General features: G+C 41.7%; 1 protein-coding gene across 3 annotated transcripts in view; it reads left to right on the forward strand.

Annotated features, from left to right (window-relative positions):
- Nucleotides 1-15,556, forward strand: part of Ttc28 (tetratricopeptide repeat domain 28) — a 477,926-nt gene that overhangs the window by 240,203 nt on the left and 222,167 nt on the right. For all 3 annotated transcript variants that reach the window (XM_057763932.1, XM_057763933.1, XM_057763934.1), the window contains one exon: nt 12,482-12,629. In XM_057763932.1, coding sequence (XP_057619915.1) covers nt 12,482-12,629 — 148 coding nt within the window. The remainder of the gene's footprint in view (nt 1-12,481; nt 12,630-15,556) is intronic.

The following is a 15,556-nucleotide window of genomic DNA, read 5'->3' on the forward strand; positions in this document are numbered from 1 at the left end:
CTTTGAATACTACACATTAATAAGAATATAACAATCATTGAATGTCTCTTTTTATTCTATCATGGCTTTTTAACTTCTGTTTTATACAAGGCTTTTGTCCAGTTTCTGTATTCTTTTCATCATAGTGAAACATGCACTGCTACCTGGCTCCGGTGCTTTCCATCCAGAGTGTGAGACACGTGTGCACTCGCATGTGTGTGTTCCTTTGAGTTTAACATGTGTCAGAGCATGCTCCAGCATCCCCAGCCTCGCTCACTCCACCCTTGGTAATTACCCTTTCCTACCCCTCATACCCCAGCAATGACAGATTGTGGTTTTGAAGCTTAGAAGAGAAACTCCGGATGAGCTTTGCACATTTTATAAGCTGGCTCAGTGGCAGGAGTGGCAACCGCTCATTTAACTCCTGGCTTCCCATTTCATCTTTTTTTTAACTGCTTATCCAGCTATATTTTTTCTTCACACTCTTTGGTTAATAACACATTTGATATTATTAATCTAAAATTAATTTCAGGAGAAGAAATAGTTGATATGATGAGACAGTTAGAAGTGAGAACAGCTTTCCTTTAGCTATTGATTCTGGGCAAACTGAGGTCAAGAGCAAGAGTCAGAACATTGTGTTTAGGACTTTGGTCTGTTGATGTCAGGTTCCAGAAAGCGATGGTGTTTTCTAAAGCAATCCCTAATTTCTCACATGTTCTTTTGACTAAGACAGATCAATTAAAAAAAATAGTGAAAAATGAAAGTGTAGTGTTCTGGAGAGGTACGAGCGATTACTCTCAGCTAAGCGGGAAAAACATTCGCCACATGTTCTTTGCTGATTCTCCAGGTTTTTTAAAAAAATTAAATATAAGGTATTCACAAATATAAGCAAGAGAAAACTCACTTTGAAAATATTAGGAGATAAAAGAAGTAGCAAATTCTGTTGTAGATACAAACAGATAGGCCTGGCTTGCTGGTGGCTTCTTTTGTTTCCATGATTTAAAGCCTTACACTCTTGATCTAATTAACATCGAACTGGGTTGCAAGTACAGTGGACTGTTTGGTTCAATAATAACACATTTATATGAAAGGTTAATGAAATGAATTTTCTCTCTATCCAATTCATTAAAAATTATTCTACAATCAAGGGTTGTAATGGAATAGAGATTAAGTATTCATGTTCATAAATTGTCTGTGTCATTTCTGATTTTCCTTCATTTTGGCCTCCATGGTTTGAATTTCCAGCTAGAACACTTCCCCTGCAAAATGTTGATTTTAGAGGCTAATTGCATGCCATTAGTGCTGCCATCAAAGACATTGTGTGGGCCAGAGGGAGAGTATGGCAGTCAGGTTGGTTAGCATCGTGCTCAGCGTCTGGGGTCAACTTTGTGTGCTTGGTTATCCAAAGAACACCTTGCATGGACAGAATGGCAGAGGTGAAGTCTGGTAAAACAGGAGCCCATGGATACAGGATTGGGAAATACATGAATAGCTTAGGAAGGTTTGGGGAAATTTTTTAAAAGAAATGCAACTATGCCGTAAAAGGAAAATTTGCAGGAACGGGGTTAATATAACAATAATGAACTCTTTTTAAAGTCTATGAGAGTTATCAGTAAGGCTTAGGGCTCAGAATATTCAGACTCAATGCTGATGATGTGTGAACGAGGCTAGCGGGCTCTCGAGGGAAGGAATGTTTTGTGTCCTATACGTAGATTTTAGCCTTTCATCCGTGCCGCCTCCTTCCTTTCCCCCCAGACCTACTGAAGAGTGCAGACGTGTAGTATGAAAGTGGATCCTATTCCATGAGAAGGCTTAAACGTTTCAAGCCATGCCTATCCTTTTAAAACTGCTGCTCACACACTCTGTTTGTGTCCATTTCTGTAATGCAGCTGTCATGCTTGTACCAGCATCAGAGGCTCTCAGGGTTTCTGACTGTGCTGTTCTACAGGTCACTATTCCTGCTCTGTAAGGATCAGCACTTCTGTTTCCCCCAAATTTAAACTCAAACAAGGGGAAACTTAGTAGTCATGTGGCTTTCTATCACTGACGAGAGGTGGCTGTGGCATGGAGGCTGCAGCGGCACAGCCAAGTCACACCAGGGGTGAGCGCTCGTCAGAGGATATGAAGCATTCACGTTACATTAGAAAAGGCAGCTAGGGAATCTGGAAGGGAGACATCTGAAGCACGGATTAAGTCTGTGAAAAGATAAATTATTTGCAAATGTTTGGATTAAGTAAGTATGTATCATACATGTGAATCTCACTCTTTATGCTATGTAACATCACCCACGTCTGTCGCTGTTTCTAAGAGTGCTTACAGGGTGAGTAGTTGCTGTCGTCAGTCTTTAGTTGAATGTTTTCCTTTAACCGTCTGGATGGCCACCTAATCAAACAAAATGCTAACAGTTTTAACAGCAAATGGTAAATGATTTTGTCATTAGATAAGGTTTTGTTATTGCTAAAATACAATGACAATCCTTGTGAGTTAGCTTTTGCTGCAGCTTGTCACATTTATAGCGTTTATGCCCCTGTCCTCTTTGGACTGTGGCCCCCCTGCCACACCAGCGGTGCCCATGTGTGGCTTAGGGGGATGTGCAGAAGCCTATGAGGTGACTGTGCATCAGGCACTTATCGTTGCCCCCAGGCTCAGCTTCCCATGACATGTGGCACATTGCCGCCTCTGCTCCCTACTGTAAAGAGACCAAAATGTCCTTTCTCAGGTGAAGTGGCTTCCTGTGGAAACCGCATAGAAGAGGAGCAAACAGGCTCCAGGATGTCATGGCAGCTTCTTGCTGCAGTCGTTAACAGCTGGATCTCTGCACACCTTGACCCTGGCTGTGGTTGGGGCTGGCAGCAGCTCCTGAAGTGATTGCTCTTAACCTTCTTGGGCTCAGTAATTTAAATTACTTTTTGTCAGCTATGATAGGTTTTATCTGTAAGTCTTATAGCAACAAGTGGTTGCTCAGTTATATGGCTCTAGTTGTTCAGTCTCTTTGGAGCAAGGGAACAAGTTACCGAAGCAGAGACTGGAATTGGATTAATATTTTAAAACGTATCTTAATATTTATTTTATGTGTGTGATTGTTTTGCCTGTATGAGTGTATGCATACCATGTATATATGCAACACATCTTTGCATCATTAAATATTCCACGCATGAACAAATGTAACACATTTTAAACTAATCTCTGTAACACCCAGCAGTCATGAATGGGAGGGCTCCTTTTACTCCACATCCTCTTCAGCATTGGTTGTTGGTTGGTTATTGATCTTTGCCATTTTGACTGGGGTAAGAAAAACCTCAAAATTGTTTTTATTTAGTTTTCCTAATTGCTAGGGAAAATAGTTTTGCGTTTTTTTGAGATATTTATCAGCCATTTTTATTTCTTCTTTTGAGAACTCCCTCTTCAGATCGAGCCAAGGCCCATTTTTTGAATGGGTTGGTTTTTGTTGTTGGGATTTTTTTTTTTTTTAACTCTTTGCTCTATGAGTGCTTTGTATATTCTGGATATTAACCCTCTGTAACACAATGCCTGCTCTATGTGCTATGTGCTACAGTATGGTTCACAAGCCCAGCACATACACATGCACACACATACAGAGACACGGGTAATGCCAAGAATGCTCCCTCTGTTGTGTTCCAGTGCAGCTTATATAGGGTTTTTTGACTAATGGCCACGCCCTAACTCTCAGCTGCAAGTCCACCAGAAACGACTCCCCTGCCCTCAGGAACTCCTGAGGGTCTCATACTCAGAGCAGCTGCAAAACAAGTTGCTTGCTCAGAGCAACTGCAAGCATAGGAAAACACATTGTTTACTCCGGCAGGCAGGGGGTCACAGGAAATTCAGGGTCTGGGAGTTCACAGTCCCCAACAATCCCCGGGCAGATGTGCAGCAGGCAAAGATTCTCTCCCACCCTGTGGGCTTCCTCTTCACATGACTGGGTTTTTTTTTTCTATTTATTTATTTATTTATTTATTTATAATTAAAAATTTCCACCTCTTCTCCTCCCATTTCCCTCCCCCTCCTCCCCCCACCCCGTCCTCCTCCCTCTCCAATCCAAAGAGCAGTCAGGGTTCCCTGCCCTGTGGGAAGTCCAAGGTCCTCCCCCCTCCATCCAGGTCTAGGAAGGTGAGCATCCAAACAGACTAGGCTCCCACAAAGCCAGTACATGCAGTAGGATCAAAACCCAGTGCCATTGTCCTTGGCTTCTCAGTCAGCCCTCCTTGTCCGCCACGTTCAGAGAGTCCGGTTTGATCACATGCTCCATCAGTCCCAGTTCAGCTTGCCTTGGTAAGCTCCCATTAGATCAGCCCCATCATCTCAGTGGGTGGGCGCACCCCTCACGGTCCTGACTTCCTTGCTCATGTCCTCCCTCCTTCTGCTCCTCATTTGGACCTTGGGAGCTCAGTCCAATGCTCCAATGTGGGTCTCTGTCTCTATCTCCATCCATCGCCAGATGAAGTTTCTATGGTGATATGCAAGATATTCATCAGTATGACTATAGGATAAAGCCATTTCAGGCTCCCTCTTCTCAGCTGTCCAAGGATCTAGGTGGGGACATCTCCAAGGACACCTGGGAACACTTCTAGAGTCAAGTCCCTTGCCAACCCTAAAATGGCTCCCTAAATTAAGATATATACTTCCCTGCTCCCATATCCACCCTTCCTCCATCCCAACCATCCCATTCCCCCAAGCTCTCCCCATCTCCCCTTACCCCCACCCCACCCCCACCACCAAGTTTCCAATTTTTGCCTGGCAATCTTGTCTCCTTCCAATATCCAGGAGGATAACTATATGTTTTTCTTTGGGTTCACCTTTTTATTTAGCTTCTCTAGGATCACAAATTATAGGTTCAATGTCCTTTATTTATGACTAGAATCCACTTATGAGTGAGTACATACCATATTCATCTTTTTGGGTCTGGGTTACCTCACTCAGGATAGTGTTTTCTGTTTTCATCCATTTGCATGCAAAGGTCAAGATGTCATTTTTTTTTTTTTTTACCGCTGAGTAGTACTCTAATGTGTACATATTCCACACTTTCTTCATCCATTCTTCCATTGAGAAGCATCTAGGTTGTTTCCAGGTTCTGGCTATTACAAATAATGCTGCTATGAACATAGTTGAACAAATACTTTTGTAATATATAGGGCATATCTTGGGTATATTCCCAAGAGTGGTATTGCTGGATCTTGGGGTAGGTTGATCCTGAATCCCCATCAAAATCCCAACAAAATTCTTCACAGACCTTGAGAGAACAATAATCAACTTTATGTGGAAAAACAAAAAACCCAGGATAGCCAAAACAATCCTATACAATAAAGGTACTTCAGGAGGCATTACCATCCCTGACTTCAAACTCTATTACAGAGCTACAGTAATGAAAACAGCTTAATATTGGCACAAAAACAGAGAAGTCGACCAATGGAATTGAAGACCCGGATTTTAACCCACAAACCTATGAACACCTGATTTTCGACAAAGGAACTAAAAGAATACAATGGAAGAAAGAAAACATCTTCAACAAATGGTGCTGGCACAACTGGATGTCAACCTGTAGAAGAATGAAAATAGATCCATATCTGTCACCATGCACAAAACTCAAGTCCAAATGGATCAAAGACCTCAATATCAGTCTGAACACACTGAACCTGATAGAAGAGAAAGTGGGAAGTACCCTACAACACGTGGACACAGGAGATCGCTGCCTATGTATAACCCCAGCAGCACAGACATTAAGGGCAACATTGAATAAATGGGACCTCCTAAAACTGAGAAACTTTTGTAAAGCAAAGGACACTGTCATTAAGACAAAAAGACAACCTACTGACTGGGAGAAGATCTTCACCAACCCCGCAACAGACAAAGGTCTGATCTCCAAGATATATAAAGAACTCAAGAAACTAGACTTTAAAATGCTAATTAACCCAATTAAAAAATGGGGCACTGAACTGAACAGAGAATTCTGAACAGAAGAAGTTCAAATGGCCAAAAGACACTTAAGGTCATGCTCAACCTCCTTAGCGATCAGGAAAATGCAAATCAAAACAACTTTGAGATACCATCTTAACACCTGTCAGAATGACTAAAATCAAAAACACCAATGATAGCCTTTGCTGGAGAGAATGTGGAGTAAGGGGAACACTCATCCATTGCTGGTAGGAATGCAAACTTGTGCAACCACTTTGGAAAGCAGTGTGGCGGTTTCTCAGGAGCTTTTTAGTTTTATGAAGTCCTGCTTGTCAATAGTTGGTTTTAATTTTGGTGCAAATGGATTCTTATAAAGGAAGTCTTTCCCTATACCTGTTTTATGTAAGGTATACGTAAGGTATACATGCTTTCTTCTTTCAGTTTCAGTGTCTAAGTTTCAGGTTTAGGCCTTGATCCCTTTGGAATTAGGTTTTGTGCAGTGTAATAGAATGGGTTTCATTCTTCTGCAGGTTTTTTCCATTTGTTAAAGATGCTTTCTTTTCTCCAGCTTATGTTTTTTGATGTCTTTGTCAAATATTAAATGGCTGAAGTTATTTGAGCTCATGTTTGGATCTTTGATTTTGTTCCACTGGTATTACATGTTTATTCTGTGCTGGTCCCACATTGTTTTTGTTAGTGTGGGTCTGGAATAAATATGATCTTGGATGCTGACCCTCCAGTGTTGTTCTTTTTGCCCAGGATAGTTTTGGATATCCAGAATTCTTTTATGGTTCCATATGAATTTTAGGATAGGATATATCTATATGTGTATTATATATGTATATGTCTGTGTGTGTGTGTGTGTGTGTGTGTGAGGAATGAGAAGAGGATTTTGATTGAGAATGCATTGAATCAGTAAATGTCTTTTGGTAGAATGATCATTTTCACAATATTAATTCTACCAAACCATGAGCATGGGAGGTCTCCCCATTTTTATAGTGTCCTTCTCTCTTTATTTAGAGGTTTAATTACATTAAATTACACTCCGTTGTAAATGTCTTTCACATCCTTTATTAGGTTTATTCCTAGATATTTTATTTTCTTTGGGCTATTATGAATGGGAGTGCACATGATCTTCTTTCTCTTTATGTTTGTTGGTAGTGTGTAGAAAGACTATTGATTTGTGCAGGTTGATTCTTTATCCTGTCACATTGCCAAATTTGTTTATTGTTTCTAGAAGTTTTCTGGTAGAATTTTTGGGATCTCTATTGTATCATGTCGTTTGCAAAAAGGGACAGTTTGACCTCTACTTTCCCTATTTGTATCTCTTCATTTTATTTTCATGCCTTATTGCTCCAGCTAATGCTTCAAGCACAATATTGACAAGGAATGGGGGTAGTGAACATTCCTGTATACTTCATGGTTTCAGTAGCATTGTTTCAAATTTTTCTCCATTTAGGATGATATTTGCTACGGTTTCTTTTATATAGCTGTTACTGTGACTTTAATCATCAGGGCATACTGGATTTTGGCAAACACTTTTTCTCCATCGATTAAGATGATGATCATGTAGTTTTGTCTTAAAGTCCATGTATATGGCTTGTTACTTTTATTGTTTTGTGTATGTTGAACAATCCTTGTGTTTCAGAGCTAAAGCCAAGGTGATATGGTGGATAACCTTCTAAAATGTATGTCTCTGTTGAGTTTGTAAGCACAGAGAACTTTTAAATCTATGTTCATCAGGGATATTGGCCTATAGCTTTTATTTTGTTTTTATTTTTTGTCTTTACTTGGTTTTTAGCATTAAAGTAATACTAGCTTCATAGAATGAGTTTTAGAGTTCTCTCTCTCCCTGTCTCTCAATTTAAGAAGAAATTGGCTGTAGATCTTCTTTGAAAGTCTGGTAGAATTCTGCGAATCCATCAGGGCCTGGATATTTTTACCTGGAAGGATTTTACTTCTGTTCAAACTCATTATTTGTTATGGGTCTCTTTAGTTTTTTGACTTCTTAGTTTAATTTTGGTTGTTTTTGCTGAGTCAAGAAATTCATCCATTTCTTTTAGGTTTTCCAGCTTACTGGAGCACAGCTTACTGTATTCCCTTATAATATTCTGAATTTCTTTGCTACCTGTTGTAATGTTTCCTTGTTCATTTTTGATTCTATTCATTTGGATCCTGTCTTCTTTCCTTTGGGCAGTTGGGTCATGGGTATCTTGATCTTGTTTATCTTCTCAAACAACCAGTTCTTAGATTCATTGAGTCTGCTGTTTCTGTATTGCTTCCTCTGGCATCTATCTCTCTGATTTCTGCTCTGATTTTGATTATTTCTTGTCATCAGTTGTGGTTGTGTTTGGTTTGTTCTTGTTTTTGTACATTTTGAGTTGTATCATCATGTTGCATGAGTTCTAATTGATCTTAATAATAAAAACCCAGGTCAGATATCAGGGTAAATTAAACGCTGAAAGATCAGAGAGACAAAGGAGCAAGCCACAGCCAACTCTTACCTTACTAACTCCTCAATGGATTTTAAAAGGGCTGAGCTGTCTCCTCCGGCCTTATATTCCTCACTGTCCAGCCATACCACTTCCTGTCTGTCTGTACAGACCTCCCGGCCTCTATGGTTAACTCGTGGCTAGCTCTGCACTCTGATCTTCAGGCAAGCTTTATTTGTTAGGGCATAAATAAAATATCACCACATCATTAAGTCATTCCTTTTTTGGTCTTTAAGTCTAAGCACTTGGAGCTACAAGTTTCCCTCAAAGGGCTGCTTTCTGTGTCCCAGGTTTTGTTGTGTTGTGTTTTTTCATTGAGTTCCAGTAATTTTTTGGTCTTGATTTTGTTTTTGACCTATCTATCGTTCAATACTGAATTGTTGACCTCCCTGAGTCTCTGCATTTATTGGAGACTTTTGCTGTCATGTTAAGTTTCACTACATTATGGTCGGGGGGATACATGGATTATTTCAGTCTTTCTGATTTGTAAAGATCTGCTTTGTGCCTTCAGGATGGACACTATTCTAGAAAAACCTCTGCTGCTGTGTAGACTAGACATTGATATTCAGGTGGAATCTTCTGTAGATGTCCATTTATCCCATTTGATGTATGATGCCATTTAATTTTGACCTGTCCAACTAGACCTTGAGGATGATGTGCAGGGTCTGTCTGGCTGAGTGGAGAGGTTGGAGGCTGTATGGGGTGGGGCCTGGCAGGGCAGCTCCTACTAGGAGCCTAGAGGTTGACCGCAGTGCAGGCAGCTGTAGCTCAATTAGGGTAGGTACTGGATGTGGGTTCCAGGCTACATTTGCCTATTATGAAGGGTATGTGCTGGAGATGATCAGGTAGACTCACCCAACTAGGCTATGGAGAAGGGTAGATAATTTATCTAATACTTGAGTATATATTGGAGTTCTGTTTGTTCTCTAAATCTAGAATCTGTGTTCTTAAGTCTTTTCTCATTAACTAACAAAGAAGGCTGTTCTAGTCTGTGTCAGATGTTATGCTAAATTCTCTAACCTGTCACCTACAATCTAGGTTTCAGCATTATTAGCTTAAATTTCATTGAGGCATATTCCTCACAGAAATCTAAAGAATTAATTTTCTTTCTGTTGCTGGGAGGAGAGCTGGGCGAGCTCCCATTTAATGTGGAGCCTGCTCTCCAGACATGATGTCTCATTGCGTCTGAGCATTGCTGAGCACTGATAGTGTCTGGAAGGCTGGGGAACTGAGGAAGGCCTTTGACCCCTCCCTCTGCTTCTGAAGAAAGGAATCTAAAGCTGTGGGAAGCACTTGTTAACCCTTCTCATCTCCTTTTGTGTCCAAAGAAAACATGCAGATAGCACTGCCATGTCCTTTGAGACCACAGCTTGCATCTTTAAATGGGGTGTGTGTGTGTGTGTGTGTGTGTGTGTGCACATGCCTCTCTGTGTGTGTATCTGTGTCTGTGTACATGCCTCTCTCTCTCTCTTTGTGTGTGTGTGTGTGGGGGGGGCATACCATGGTATACACGTGACATCAGAAGACAACCTTGAGTGTCCATATTTTTCTTCCACTTTGTTTGAAGAGCTGTTGTTTACAACTTGCATTTGTTATTGAAATTGGCTTACTTCCCAGGGTAAGCCTAGTAAAACATGCTTTTAGTAATTTTACTTCATAAACCGCGAAATCATTGATCTCTCAGTAAAATAATAGATGATTTGTTTTAAGCATACAAGAACTTTTCAAAAATAAGACAAAAAATTTTAAATTTTTGTTTTTAGTTGGACTGTGTTGGCTCATGCCTTTGATCCTAGCACATATGAACTACATATGTTTACACACACACGTAGGTATGTATGTGTATGTATATGTGTACACACATGTATATGTATTTATATAAACCAGGGCATATCTGTATTTAAGCCTTATGCATTTCTTCTAGACCCGAAAACTATGATTATTTCTAGGTGTGCTGTATTGCTGGAGCCCCCAGAATGTGATGTGCACAATGTCTGTAGACACGTTAAAATGGAAATAGTGGGAAGAGGCAAGGAAAGCGCTCTCATGGGTTACCGTCTTAACTGTGCCTTCATTTTAGGAGCTGCTGCTGGTTTACACCCAGAGAGACATTTCACTGTTCATTCTGTTCATAGGTTAGAACCGTCTTTTCCCTTCTTCATATCATCTCAACACACTGTTACAAACTGAAGTGAATGGTTTGTGTGGGGGCGTGGAAGCTGCCTGCTTTCGTGTCGTGAGTGTCTGTGATGGAAAGCATAGAAGTATATTTTAATCAGTAGTTTTGAGAGCAGGAAATTTCACTTAGAGCTTATGACTATTATTTGTGGAAGTGATCAACTGTGTTTACCTGAACAAAGTTAAACTGTGTTGTAAACAATATGGCAAGAATAGTAGAGTAGGAAGCCAATCATTTTAGAGACAGATGTTATACAAAAAGCACATTAATAATGTAATTTTCAAAATTAGGTTTTAAATTTTATAGGCAGGGTGTTTTGTCTTCATGTATGTGTGCTCCAGAGTTACACTCTGATCATTCAGTAAATTGTTGTCTGTAAGCTTGAAAAGCAAAGTGTACTTAGCAAAACTAGCTTCAAATTATAATTTAAACTCTAAATTTGGGGTCCAGAGCCTTAGTTCACATGAAAAGAATCCACATAAAAATCTGGGTGTGATGGCCTATGCATGTGGTCTCAGCTGCCAGAAGCTGGACAGCCAATCTAGCCTAATCATGTAGCTTAAAATCCCAGGGAGAGAGACCTTGTCTCTGAGGAACAATATCTGAGTCTGACATTCACCCTTATCCATGCACGTCTCTGGATGCTGGAGCACACACATAAAGAGAGACAAGGTTTCTCTGTGTGTCCCTGACTGTTCTGGAACTCCCTGGGTAGACCAGGCTGGCACTGAACTCAGGAGATCCACCTGCCTCTGCTTCCTGAGTGCTGGGGAAAAGCTTACAAACAGAATTTAAAAAGAATTCTATAGTTAAACATTTTCAACTCTGATAATTTCCAGTTAGCCGAAAGGGAAATGGTCTCCTATGTTCACATTGTTTTTATCAGTGTGAAAAATAACCAATTAAAGCATGCAATGAACAATAATCTTGGTTGTTTTGAATGAAAGCACATGTTTTAGGTAACTGTTTAAAATATGTTTGAACCCTCACAAAACATGCATTCATAGCCATGCATGGAGACCATGCATCCATAGCATGCATCCATAGCATGCATCCATAGTATGCATCCATAGCATGCATCCATAGTATGCATGGTGACCGTAGGGAGGTGGAAGACTAGCCGTAGGGAGGTGGTAGCCAGCCAGGGCTACATAATAAAGTCCTGTTTCAACAACAAAATCAACCGATCAAAACCCCCAAACAAATAAAACAACAGATGTGGGTGCCCAGACTGATTTTAAACACTGATTGCGCATGCTCTTTCTGTGTCTGTGCGCACCTGTGCTCCTACCTCCTCCTGATGGTGGACTGTAATTCATAAGCCAAACAAAGGTTCTCTTCCCCAAGTTGGCTTCAGTGTTTCATCACACAACAGAGAAGCAAAGACAGCACACTGCTGTGATGGGCGTGACACAGGTTGCACTCCCTCTCTTTTGGTAATGTGCCATGCAGGTTCATAGGGAAGATACCAGCAATCTCCAAATAGTCATTCTTGAGGAGACTGTCACATGCTTGCTATGTGCCCGTCTATCCAGCACTAAGATGACAGGGCTCCCACGGCCAGTTAAGAATGAGAATTTCTGTTGGCTACCACAGTGACTGTATGTAGTGCTGGGGGTGGCACCCAGGGCTGTGGGCTTGGTAGGCAAGCATTATACCAACATTTTAGGAACAATATGAGAATAAATACCAAGGGATAGAACACAATTAGTGTGTCTGAGAAATGAAAGAAAAATTTAAATGTAAGTTTATGAAAGAAATACAATTTGTGATGTTTAGAATAAATGAGTTCTTTGGTCATGAACCCTTTATTCAGTTTTGAGTCAAGGCATCTTATCCTGCACCCTGATAAAGAATCCCTATGGACACTATAGACAGCAGTGTGATAATAAAATCTGTGTTATCTTCCCTGTGTTTCTAGGCATACTTCCGACAGGGTGTTGCCCTCCAGTACCTTGGACGTCACGCAGATGCCCTGGCAGCCTTTGCATCTGGGCTGGCTCAAGACCCCAAAAGTCTCCAGCTTCTGGTGGGTATGGTAGAAGCTGCCATGAAGTCTCCGATGAGAGGTAGGTAGGATGAAGTTCTTCAGGTGTTAATGAGGTCTGGGCTGGTGATAAATCCTTGACATGGGCAGATGAGCGCACTTCTTTGTATTTTAGGAGTATTTAAATAATTCCCACTATGAAATTAGATTTAGTATTTTAAACCACAATATCTCTAACAATAAGTTGATTTTCTTATATGAACAAATACAGCTATTAGGAATAAAAAAAAAAAAAAACAAGAGAACACATTAAGCCAGTTCTTCTTCCCTCCCTCCTTCCTGTTCTCTCTCCCTTCCTTCCCCTCCTTTCTGTCCTTCCTCCCTCCCTTCCCCTCCTTCCTGTCCTCCCTCCCTCCCCCTCCTTCCTGTCCGCCCTCCTTCCTGTCCTCCCTCCCTCCCCCCTCCTTCCTGTCCTCCCTCTTTCCTTCCTGTCCTCCCTCCCTCTCTCTCCCTCCTTCCTGTGCTCCCTCCCTTCCCCTCCTTTCTATCCTCCCTCTCTCCTTCTGTCTCTCCTTCCCTTTCTCCCTCCTTCCCTCCCTCCCTCCCCTCTCCTTCCTGTCCTCCCTCTTTCCTTCCTGTCCTCCCTCCCTCTCTCCCTCCCCCTCCCTGTCCTTCCTCCATCCCTCCCTCCTTTTATACAAAACACCTCAGTCAATTCAAAGGGATTAAGAGATAGTTTATTCTAGAACCATGGCCCGGGAACACACAGTTTAGATTTCCTCACTTCCATGTCTCCAATGTAGATGTAGTTTGATGGAGTTTTGTAACAAGAGAACAAAGAACATTATAAGTCAAGGCGTTGCCATGGCAGAAATATCAGAGTGGTGGATTACAACAGGATGGGGGATTCTCAGCTATGGGCCTCAGACTGTGATGGAGGAGTTACTTTCATTTAATAAAGAAACTGCCTTGGCCCATTTATAGGCCAGCCCTTAGGTGGGTGGAGTAAACAGACAGAATGCTGGGAGAAAGAAGCCGAGTCAGGGAGTCGCCACGATTCTCCCACTCCAGACAGACGCAGGTTAAGATCTTTTCTGGTAAGCCAGCTCATGGTACTACACAGAATATTAGAAATGGGTTAGATCAATATGTAAGAGCTAGCCAATAAGAGGCTGGAACTAATGGGCCAGGCAGTGTTCAAAAGAATACAGTTTCTGTGTAATTATTTCGGGGCATAAGCTAGCCATGCGGGCGGCTGGGTGCTAGGAACTTAGTCCACCGCTTTTAATACAACAAGACTGCTAACATTCTTAGCTCTTCTGTTGGTGGAGGGGTAGGGTTTTGTTAAATTAATACATTCCAAACGTTTTTATCTGTTTATCAGGATGTCAGGTCTGACACAGAGATGGGCAAGGGGCAACTCCTTAGAAACTAAACATAGCCCAAGAGAAGTTTTAACCAGGCTTCCAACCTGCAGCGCCCAAACTCCCCAGGCTTTGTAGACACCGCTTCTTTCAGGAATTCTCAGTCACACTTCTCTCCTTCCTGACAGAATGTCATTCAGTAGCCCAGGTTGGCTTGAACTCACTATGTAGTCCAGGATGGCCTGGAACTTGCAGCAACCCTCCTATCTCAGCTTCTTGACTGGTGGAATTATAGGTGTGAGCCACCATGCCTGACTTGTTCTTGTATTTCTTTTTTTAAAAAATATTTATTTATTTATTTATTATGTATGCAATATTCTGTCTGTGTGTATGCCAGCAGGCCAGAAGAGGGCACAAGAACCCAATACAGATGGTTGTGAGCCACCATGTGGTTGCTGGGAATTGAACTCAGGACCTTTGGAAGAGCAGGCAATGCTCTTAACCTCTGAGCCATCTCTCCAGCCCCTGTTCTTGTATTTCTTAAAGCAAGTGTGTGGATGGCCGTGGGCAGCACCCTCATAGCCATGGGAAGCACCCACATAGCCATGGGCAGCACCCACATAGCCATGGGCAGCACCCACATAGCCATGGGCAGCACCTTCATAGCCATGGGCAGCACCCACATAGCCATGGGCAGCACCTTCATAGCCATGGGCAGCACCCACATAGCCATGGGCAGCACCCTCATCTCTGGGAGAGATGAAGAGTAGGGTAGTGTTTATTTTCCTTGATGCTTTATTCCATTGGATCTGAGAAAGCGAGAATGCACGGCGATGGGACCGTGCAGGCTGGAGGAATTCTGAGGCCACAAACAGACTGTCTTTACTTGCAGAGCAGTGGTTTTGTTTTCTTTTATTCTGTGGTCCTTGGAGGTCACACCCAGGATCTGAAGAGTACTGGGCAAATATTCTGCCACTCCCTGAGCTCTGAGAACACTGAGTTTTGAAGAGCGAGCACTTGTGAAGTTTTGGTTAAATACACACACCAGCTGTCATCTTAGGGTAGTGACAGAGTCATGACAGAGTTTGTGGAACATAGATAAGGCCACTGCTATCAAATGCCCTTAGCTATGTCAAGCAGAACTCTGTCTTTGCCACAGAATTGACCTTTTAATTGTTTATAGAGAGAATGAACATTTTTGTCAAGTTTTGAAACATTTACAGCTTCAGGTGACTTTAATTTGCTGTCTGTTGTACTTGACTCAAAGTAGGTGCTAAATAGAAGTCTGATGAACTCGTCAGTGCTGACGTCTCTCTGCAAGTCCTAGCTTACAGAAGAGAACGTTTTCCTGAAAGTTGGACTTGCATATCTTCTGGGGAAGTTGGTAGGAAACCTCTCTCCCAGATGTTTCAGAAGTCACACAAAGCCATGTCTTTGCTTCAGGGACCAAAGGCTTTCACCATGGCAGACCTTGCTGTCATTAAGCGCTGATCCAGAACTGATACACTTGGATTCCAGAACTTTTGGGGAAACAGATAATAAAAAAGCCAACCTGTTTTCTTTATCATTTTCTACTTTTTTTTTCCATTTTTTTTCTCCATCCTCTCCATGAAGGATGCACATGGAACTTCTCCAAGAACTAACA

Source organism: Chionomys nivalis, chromosome 3, assembly GCF_950005125.1.
Source record: "Chionomys nivalis chromosome 3, mChiNiv1.1, whole genome shotgun sequence".
Classification (NCBI taxonomy): domain Eukaryota; kingdom Metazoa; phylum Chordata; class Mammalia; order Rodentia; family Cricetidae; genus Chionomys; species Chionomys nivalis.